This window comes from Netta rufina, assembly GCF_964035555.1.
Source record: "Netta rufina genome assembly, chromosome: 26".
NCBI lineage: Eukaryota > Metazoa > Chordata > Aves > Anseriformes > Anatidae > Netta > Netta rufina.
In genome coordinates, this window is record NC_140150.1 from 283,459 (window position 1) to 293,731 (window position 10,273).

Genomic DNA, 10,273 nt, shown 5'->3' on the forward strand with positions numbered 1-10,273 from the left:
GATGCTGTACGCTGTAATTGTTCACAAGTGTTTGGGACTTTGACACCCCGACTCCCTTATGTCTCTGTATTAGGTGGAGGTTATTGAGCACTGTGGAAGAAGTTGCAATTATGTGAACTTCTCAATCAAGGGAATTAATGAAGCATCTACTGTAGAGGAAAACATGCTGCAGCTCTTAGGGACAAGAGTAAAACAAGGGAGCAAGGACTGATGGATGTGTTTAAAAAAGGTGTTTCAGACTTGTCTTGCTGTTTGAAATGCTGGCTAATGGCAAAAGATGAGTCACCTTGACCTCTCATAACAATATTGGGTCTAGTGCCTCTAAGCCATATTCACTTAAAAAACAGAAATCAAAGTGGTATGCCCCCCAGGAAGGTAGTCTCGTGGAACACTTAAATGTTAAAATTGAAGTGAGGCTTTTCCACAATAATGTATGGGCAACTTTGTGATGGAGAAAACAGTCATGAGTAGAGTGCAATTTTTAAAATGACTGGGAGCCACTTATTTGTACGGAAGTTATGTGTTTTGTCAAAGGTTTGTTTACCTCATGTCGCCCTCTTAAGACTGTTTTATACCTGCTTCAACTAAGTTTGAGAACTAAAGAGGTGTAGTCCATAACAAACTGTTTTCTTGTTATGGCTGACTTTAGTCATCCAAGCCTATGCAATCTCATAACTTTAGAAAGGATTATAATTTCATTTTTTTTGACTCTGGTATCCTTTTTAGATGATGAAAGTTGTTCAAGTTTATGCAGAAACACAAGAGATTAATTTGAAGGTAAGCGTTTCAGACCATGCACACTTGGTGAAGGGATGTGCATTTCCAACAGGTGAATATTCCCGTCTTCTTTTATTTACAGGCTGATTCAGAAGTAGCACAGGCAGGGAAGGCAGTTGCATTATACTTTGAAGATAAACTTACAGAGATCTACCCAGACAGGACCTTCCAGCCTTTGCCTGAATTTGAGCAGGAAGAGGATGATGGTGAAATAACTGAGGACTCCGATGAAGATTTTATACAACCACGTAGAAAACGCCTAAAATCAGATGAGAGACCAGTGCATATAAAGTAATCTAAAGTGGACCTTAAATTTATTGTAAAAACTGTTACTTAAGTGTTCCTGGAATATTACTATGCCTACAGTGGCCATCTTGAAGAAGCTGGTAGCTTTTTAAACAGTATTAGACTACAAAAAAAAAAAAAATAAATAAACCACACTTGTACAGAAAGGCATCAAAAGGGGAAAAACTGTATCGTGAATTTTTGGTGTCTTTTTTTTTTTTTCCTTGATTATTTTCTGTTTCCTTTTTTTTCCCTGATGGAGGGGACATGCTCGTCCTGGTCTCAGATAGAGGTGAATGAATGTTGAAGAGAAGCAGATTTGATAAAGAGATTTTCCATGTACAGATGAGACTGCTTAGTAAAATGTTCTGCAGGACTGGACCAATACAGTTACTGTATCTTATCTTGATGCTGAACTACAGTGTAAACTGTAAGCAACGTTCCTGAAATCCCCTCTTTGTGTGAACCTAAGTGTGTGTTGGGTCATTGCTTTTATCATCTCATTTAAGCGGTATTGTGAATAACTGATCTTCTGTGTTGATCCAGTTACCTAAATTTGACTTTCTTTACTACATTTTATGTATAGCAAAAGAAAAAAAATCATTAAACTGTTCTGAATTGGCAAGTGCAGGAGTGTGAGTTCTTGACAGGTGCAAGACTAAACTGGCTGTTGCAACAATTGATTTTCAGTAGGCCTAGGTGTATTTATTACAAATCCTGTACACAGAACGTTTTAATAGCATTCGTAGCACAAGTCCTCATGTTATATCATCTGTCCGTGATCTCCCTAATAAGGCAGGATGTTATTATCTTCAGTATTTGTTACCGAATGTTCTGTACCTGAAGAGGTAATAAATAACTGTTTGGGATGTTTTTCCAGTCTTCCTAAATATCAGTTTCTAATAGACCACTTGGCAAACAATAACCTAGTAACTACCAAATGTGTAAAATTTCCTGTATTCACTTTGTCTTATTTGTAAATAGTGAACTGAGATTTCTTACAGATCAGCAACATTTGCTGAACTGTTTTTAAGCTAATATGTATTCTTATTAATTGTTCCTAATAAGAAAAGATTTGTAATATATGCTGTTTCTAACATTGCATTAATTTTGAGGCTCTATCTTACTTTTTATTAGAGTACTACTCAGAACTTTCTTCAGAACCAACTTGTGAGCAAAATGTCTAGAAAGATTGGAATAAACCTGTTGAGATTGGGTAATTTATCCTTCTATGGAACAAAGCACTTGCACAGGCCAGGATTTGATGTTGAGTGGTTTCTGGTCAAATACTGAAAACAGGTCAATTTCCCTATTCCTCTAAACCCTGTGGCAGGCATCTCTGCTGTGCCTTCCCACTGCGCCCTGTCCTGTGTTCATTCTAGCATTTCTGGTTGGAAATTAGGTCATTACAAAGTAATTACGCTTTTAACAGTTATTTCCTTCTTTGCTGACAGAAATCAATACTAGAACTAAAATGTAATTTCTGGCCTTCGTATAGACCTTGTTAAAAGTAAAACAAAACAAAACAGAATTTGCCATTAAGATTTTGTATGAAGCATGGGCAATTCCTGTGACTGTTCATTGTCTGTATTTTACTATAATAATGGTAAAGATCAGTATTTTTAGCACAATGTATCAAACTGAGATATGCTCTCAGCAATGTTTATGCAAACCTCTTGAGATTGATTTCTTTTTATAGTAACAAAGTAGATGTACATTGTGACTATACCTCCCTTACAATAAATAAGGGGACTGAAGGTATTTGAAACTTCAATCTCACTTCTTTAAATAATATAAACAATACAGTGGAGACAAACTAATTTTATTTTTTTTTTTCATTTCTAAGACATTAATATAGTGTCAGCTTAATTTTAGTTTTTACTAGTTGGATGCAAAAGGAAGTTATCCTACTTAAACATGTATTATATGAACATACAGCCCATAGAAAAGGATGTGTGAATAGGATACTAATCGTAACAAGGGATCATTTAATAGCTGTCTATTGCCTACTTACGCATTTCTAGTTTCTCATTTTCATTTTGGAAAAGAATATTATTAAAATTGAAATGAAAATAAGATACTTGTGAATTTTCTTCAGTTGGGGTTACTATTTTTATGGTGTTTATGCACTCCAGGTTCTGTACCTTCAGGCATCAGCTTCTTAACTGTTCACTTTGTGAGGCACCAGTCACGGACTGCAGATACCTACTGCCTGAACTGAAGCATAGGACAAGCATGATGGCATCCTAGACTCGGTCACAGAGTGGGAGAAGGTCCACAGCACAAAACTTGTTCAGGGGAAGCATGTGCACCTTGGCTGCTGCAAGGATGGTAGCATATGTTTTTTTCCCGAAGTACCAGACCCCAGACCAGTTGTTTAAATGTTTTTAAGATACCCTCTCCAGTAATTCTTCTGCCTTCTCATTGGGGGTGAAACAAACTTTGTAATCTTGCAGAAGTCCTGCAAAACCACATATATTAAGCTTTGACTTTGATGAGAGTTGATGCTATACTCTTGCACATAACCCAGTGAACTTCCAGAACTGGTCCTTCCATTCCGCTCATTAGCCTTCGGTATGTTACGTGGAATTTTGACCTGTGTGCAAGAAACTTTAAGCATTTCTTTTATATGAAGGAACAAAACAACATTCTGAACCCCAAACACAGTAATTCAAGGTTGTTTTGAAATTAGCTACGTTCCACTCATAAATACTCAAAAATATAAATAAGCTCTGCTAGTACATCTCCTGATCCTATAAATGGTCTATAAATGGTCATCACATAACTGATCAGGGTTTGCTCAGTCAAAGCAATGTTTTGGTGCCACGTTGTATGTAACTTGTTCAAGAGCAAATTAGTGAGTTTTGTATTAACAGGCCACTGTGTTACTCTGAGCATCTTTTTTATGACAGATGATGTGAGTGCAATACGTGCAAGTGACAGTGTTACTCTGGGAATTAGCGTAACTTCCATAACTTATTGCAGATAAAAGATATGGTGGGTGCACTGTCCTTGCCAGCTGCTTTATCTGCTTGGTTGTAGTGTTTTAACATGATAGCAAGAAGGTAGTCTGGCATATGATGTAATTGTATGCTCTCATTTAAGGCATTTCTGCAAAAAGACCATTTGTGTCTTAATTTTTGTTGCAAATGACCCTGAAGTTTAAGTTAATCCAAAGAAGTAAAAGGCAACTTGCTTTTGAAATAGGAATGAAAAGTGTACAGTATGCTACTTGTGGATTTCTCTATTACCTCAGCAGGTATCCTGCCATGTAATTACAAGTGATTAGTGCTATCTTAACCAGCTAAATAGGTTAAGGTCTTAAGTGGCCTATAGTATACCAAGGCTGAGTTACTATCCAAAAAAAAGGATATTCCCCAAACTTTTAAAAATGGAAATGCTCTGTTATATGTACATAGCTTTTTTTTTTTTTTTTTTTTTTTTTGAATGTCGCTATTGCTATTACTTGTGACATTTGACCGTGTCAGCATACTCAACACTGGATCAGTGAAATGTTTTATAAACATTTCTGCAAACCACTGGAACGGAAGTCTTTAAAATTAGCTTAAATTTATCATTCTATTATATAACCTAGTTTATTGGCTGACTTCTGTAAGTTTAGGTAATGGCAACAGTGTTTTAAAGCTGTGTGTATGATGTACTGAAGTAGGCTTTTTCTTGTTTTTCCTACTCTTCCTTGGAAAAAGCAATAAAACTGCTTTATCTGTTGCCTATTAGCATGACAGGAATCCTTTCCTTTGGATAGTGATTTTATAGGAAAGTTTGTATGCATATCACCAAGCCTAGCTTTTAAAAACAAAGTGTGCAGGAGTTATTGACAATATAGTGTGGCATTTTATTTTAAAAATTGGGGAAAGTTACATATTTTTTTAAAAAGTAGGTGTTTGAGTAAATAATGAAGGTACTTTTTTAAAAATAATAAAAAAAATGTATATGCCACAGTTTACATAGACATATTTCAGATCGAACATATGCATTGTATCTTCAGATATGGCAATTTCTTTTATTTTCTCAAAACACATGTACAGTAACTCTTCCATCTAGTTCCTGTGTTAGTTAACAGGGATTCAACTTTATACGCTTTCTAATATAATTGAATTGAATTAGTTTTCAAAAATTGCAGTTAATTTGGATATCTTTATTATAAGTGAATTATTAAATGTCTGAAATGCAGTTTTGGCCTTTTCTATTGAGTGATCTAAGCAGCTTAAGGCTGCTTTCTTTAGAATTTATTGAATTTGTATAAGGGAAGGTACTAAAATAATTTTGTAAGTTTGACCTGTTGAAGCATTCACTCTAGAGTGAGTGCAACATTAAAAAATAAAAAAGTGCATGTCTGCTAATGGCCTGCAAATGGGGGAATTTCTTCAGTTCAGAACACCATATATGTATATAAATCTATGAAGATTTGTGCAGCTGAAAGCCTGTTTTTACTTGTAAATGTATTCATGGAAGGGTTAAATTCATGGCATTCTTCGATTATTTCTTGCTTCTAGTAACTAAACTGCTACTTTTTTGCACATAGTAAACTTTGCTCATCTTTTAATATGATTATTCAGAAAGTGCTGTTTCTGTGGTATTGTATTATCTAAATAATCATATTTAATTTTTTTTTGAACAAGCTTACAATTCCTAATTGTTCTGTTTCTGTGTTGTTTTTCTTTTTTTTTTTTTTTTTTGCAGGTGTGTAATAATAATAAAAAAGTTTTTCTTTAAATAGTTATTTAATACATTAGTTGCCTGTAAATATTTCTTGTTAAGTGCTCTGGAATGTGCTGTAGACGTTGTATTAGATCAGTTTAAGCATTGTTTGAAAACCATTTTGTTTTGGTTATTTCTATTAAATTAGAAAAATGAATATTTCAATTTGAGTTTCTTTTTTGCAAATTAGGTCATTAGGTTACTAATTCACATCTGGCAGGAGAATTTTCTGGTAACTGTAGTGAGAAAGTACAGATAAATATCTGGGTGAAATTTTAAGTGTGGCAATTAAAATAGAACCACCTGGGGCTACATTGTGTGCAGCAGCAAGCAGTTAGCAGTTCCAAGACTGAAAATACTGGTCTAAGTGGCACTCTTGTACGGTGGGAGTCAGCAGATGGTGCTCTAGCATGGCCGTTTATGCGCTGATCTCAAAGAACAAGCAATGCTCTTCATTTACTTGATGCTAAAAGTTGTGTCTTGGGTTCTTTTTATGATCAGAGCAAGCAACCCAGCTAGTAGCCGCTGCAGGTGCGTGCTGAGTGCTCCCCAAAGCAGCAAGGTCTGAACACCACCCATAGCCAGCAGCCCTGTGCCCTGGCCCTGCAGCTGATCCTGCCTCGGGCTGTTGTATTCTTGGTGCTAAGCAAAGGGTTAAGACTAGAGGGGATCTGAGCCTGTCATTCAACTTAGCCCTGGATTTTTCATGTCAAATCAGGCAGCAGATGTTGGTTAAATTCAGCCTGCTTCGAGCTCCGGCACAGCTGTACTGCAATAGCAAATGTTACCAACAATCGTGGCACTGACTGGTTTTTCCTGGGAAGCAAGACCTATACTTCCCTGAATGAGTTAAGGAACAGTACTTAATCCTAGAAGGATGGGCAGTTCCAAAGGCAGTAAGACTGAGGCATTTCATTTCTTCCTTTATCAACAACTGAAGAGCTGACTGGGGCTGTAGAAGAGCTGCATGTAGTCTGCCTCCTGCCGGTGCTGCAGTTTGTTCCTGATGTACCACCCTTGTGCAACTCTCCTTCCTTCTGAAAAACATGATTAATCAGAATGTCAAGTGTTCGATAATCTGCTTTGATATTCAGGAGATTTCTCCCCCTATCTTGGTGTCTTGGATCTTTGTTAATTCTGCATTCTCTGAGTTCCCTTTCTCAGCAAGTGAGAAATACTTAGTGTGCTGCTGGTCATGGTGGGGGATTGTGGACGTGTCAAAACAATTTAAATGTTCTGCCCAATTATAATTGATCTAATCTTTCTCTAGATTGACACTATCTTTTTAATGTCTAAGCGGAACATAAATGTGTCGTGCCATCTTATGTGCTGCTGGCTGTTGAAAACCAAGTTATGTAGAAAGTAATCAATAATTTTATTGCTGGGCTCTATCCTACCGTCTCCTCCCAAGGAGGCCTCTCTTTCTTGCCTCTACTGCACACAGTGACTGACTTCACAGAGATGGATTTCTGGTTGCATGTGTCTGAGATAAGATTTTTGGAGGCCACACTTCAGGTAGTGTAAGATGGCAGAGCTTCACCAAAGTCAATAGAAAAACTTATACTCTTGTTCACTTGATGAATTAATTCTTCTCTCAAGATAAGCACTGTTTTTTTTTCTCATTTGTTCCTGAGTTCTAGTAATAACGTACAGAATGCTTTTTTGTAGTGTGATCCCAGCCAGGACTGCTCGGGCAGAGCAACTGAGAGAGGCAGTTCTGGATCTGGGACCCCTGGTGTGCTTCTTGGGGGCCAGTGCACTGCAGGCCCCAGGCTGTCATCCTCTGCACATCTGGGCTGCCCCCAGCTGGGACTGACTTTCGCTGTGATGATATAGGGCACTTTACTGGTGAGCAGTGGTGGAGAGGATGTTTGACTCTTATCCAAGAGAACATACTAAGTAACTGACCTGTCAGTGCTAATAGCTCTGTGTCCTTGCCTGATAATTTCAGAGCCTCGTAAAATGATTTTATCAGTAAGTAACTAAATAGATTTTAAAACAGACAAACAGTGAAGTCTTTTGGCCCTGAGATTTGAGATGGGCAGAAGCAGCAAGCACCCTGCAATGAGGCAGGCACGATCCTTTTCTCTGCTATCCCAGACATCTCCCCAGAATGAGCATTCAGGCACCAGTGCTGGGCTGTGATACCAAACATCTTGGGCCTGGTGCAAGCAGCCTGTTACTTTTCTTCTGTTGCATAGCCCTCTTGCTCTTTCTACGGGCAACTGGCAAGGCTTATTCCAGACTGCTGGACCTGATGCTCCTCTTGCTGGGGGATATGAAGCGGTGGGGCAGTAGATGAAACAGAAACCGACATCTTGGGAAAGTCCTGTATACTGCCTCATGGCTGATAGATGAAGCTGGTAATGTTTCTCTATGAAAATCCTTGTTACTGAAAAAATTGCCATTTTAGATTAACTCTTCTGTCTACTGTCACCTGTGGAGGGAAACTACGTAGTGAAGTGATTGGCAAGGGTTTTCTTTTTCCTTTTGCATTAATAAGAGCAAAAGCCCTGTTGTGATCCTAGGAAAGAACATTGCAGCCAGTGCTCTGAAAGTAATCTGTGCATGGAACGGAGATGCCTGGTGCAGATTTGTATGTGTCTAGCCAGAAAATCACTTGGCTTGCTGTCTGTGGGTCTTGTGGAAGGGGTTGGCATCACAGTCCAGGATGTGCTGGGATTGTCTGCGCCGTGGCAGACAGGCCTGGCAGCAGGGCCCCTGACCCTGCCATGGTGTCTCTGGGGGCACGGAGGCACCTGCACGAGTAGGAGAGATTTAGTGCCCAAAGCCCTGATGCTAGGCTCGAGTCAGATGGACTGGCTACCACAGAGTAAGGCAGATAAGAAGCTGTCAGTCCCTGGAGGGAAACTTTGGGAAAGACAAGTGATCTCCCACAGAGGTGCATCAGGCCCATAGGCTGTCACGGCGGCCCCATGGGTACAGGATATGCCCATCTGAAAAGCATTATTTGAGACTAGTATGGGGCCTCTGTGAAGTGCTGAATGAGAAACACTGGAACTACAGGGGAAGTAGGTACTGTGGTCTGTGATGCTAGCTAGAGAATGAAGAGAATGATCGAGCAGGTTAATCAAGGAGCTTTCAGGTTTCTTTTCACATGTTAATTTCTCTTGTAATAAAAACATTACTACACTTTTTCTCAAAGGCACCATTGTTTCTGCTTTCTCTATTATAGAAATATTGCCGTTTTTATTACATATATTTCCACTGGGAGAGATAAAAATAATGAGAATATGGAAAAGATTTTGTAAGTGCCTTGAGAATAAACAGCTTATAACTCCTTATTTTCCATTACAGCTATCAATTTAGCCTGTTTCTTTCTGAAGGTTTAGACTATTTTTTTTCATAGTTTTTCTGTTTCCATGAAAACAGTTATGATTTAAAGTCAGTAAAACTCCAGAGAGGGCTGGGCTTGCAACCTCCTGGAGTCTCTCTTCTGCCAGTTGCTATTGCCCCCAGTGTTGGGGCATGATAGTGGCAGGTGGATGTGCTCAGTCTCTTACTGTGCCTTGCAGAAACATGGGACTTTCTGGATTCTTTTTTCCAGCTCCTCTGTGCCTAGCTATTTTATTTTTTTAATGGTAGAAATTTTGCTAGGACAAACCCGTATGTACTACAGTCCCGGGCTGTTTCAAGTCTAAAGACTACTCACCTCATAGCTGCTAGAGCTGCCTGTGTACACAGGTTTAGAAATGTCATGTAAACTGTCAGTGGAAATCCTTGATCAAAACGCTTGTTGTGGTCTGGAAACACTTTGTGCCACCAGGGAAGACCAGGAGACAACTGCGGTTATGCTTAGAAAGGCTGCCCTCTGCTTTACTGAGTTACAGTGGCTGAGGAGTGTATCAGAGCCAAGGCTTCTTGGCAATCCTTAGCACTTTATTACTGAATACAAATGTTAATCTGTTTTCTGAATTTTGACACCAGCATTTTATTGGGCTTTGAGGAAAGTGCAATCTTTCAAAAATAAATTATGCAGTAATACTGGCCATCTGTCCACTGGACAGAGGGTTGAAATGAGACCCTAAAAGCAGCAGTTCGTAATCTGTTCTCAGAAAAAGAATGTGTTAAAATCTGTTGTTAATTTTTATACAAAGGCCATCTTGATCCATCTTATAGCTGCGTATCAAGCATCAGCTACACTTGGGGCTTTCACAACATCACAGAAATATGTTTTTGACCTGGGAGGAGAGAGTGGCTAACTTGATAAATCAGGTTCGGGAACTGAAATACGTCTGATCCCAGGCTTACTCTCATTCTTATGGGGTGGTACCATGTCTGGGAAAAAGGATTTGCTGCCATAATATTCCTAAAGCTTAGGTCCTTAATAACCCTAAGTGGAAAATACCTGGCAGGCCTTTGTGGCATGATGTTGTCACCAGGAGTGTGCACACAAGCACTCTTGGCTTGGGTGCAGCCAGGAGGTCAAGTCCTTGGGCAGGTACCCCACTGTGACCCCAGGCTCTTA

The 10,273-nt window shown here is 38.9% G+C and overlaps 1 protein-coding gene across 2 annotated transcripts in view; it reads left to right on the forward strand.

Moving 5' to 3' along the window:
* Positions 1-4,439, forward strand: part of TRIM33 (tripartite motif containing 33) — a gene marked incomplete at its 5' end in the record, with an annotated part of 34,406 nt that extends 29,967 nt beyond the window's left edge. The window contains 2 exons of one of the 2 annotated variants that reach the window (XM_084302062.1): positions 727-777; positions 860-4,439. In XM_084302062.1, coding sequence (XP_084158188.1) covers positions 727-777; positions 860-1,072 — 264 coding nt within the window. In that variant the 3' untranslated portion in view covers positions 1,073-4,439. The remainder of the gene's footprint in view (positions 1-726; positions 778-859) is intronic. The other variant, XM_084302063.1, reaches the window with a different exon arrangement.
* Positions 4,440-10,273: the final 5,834 nt, after the last annotated feature.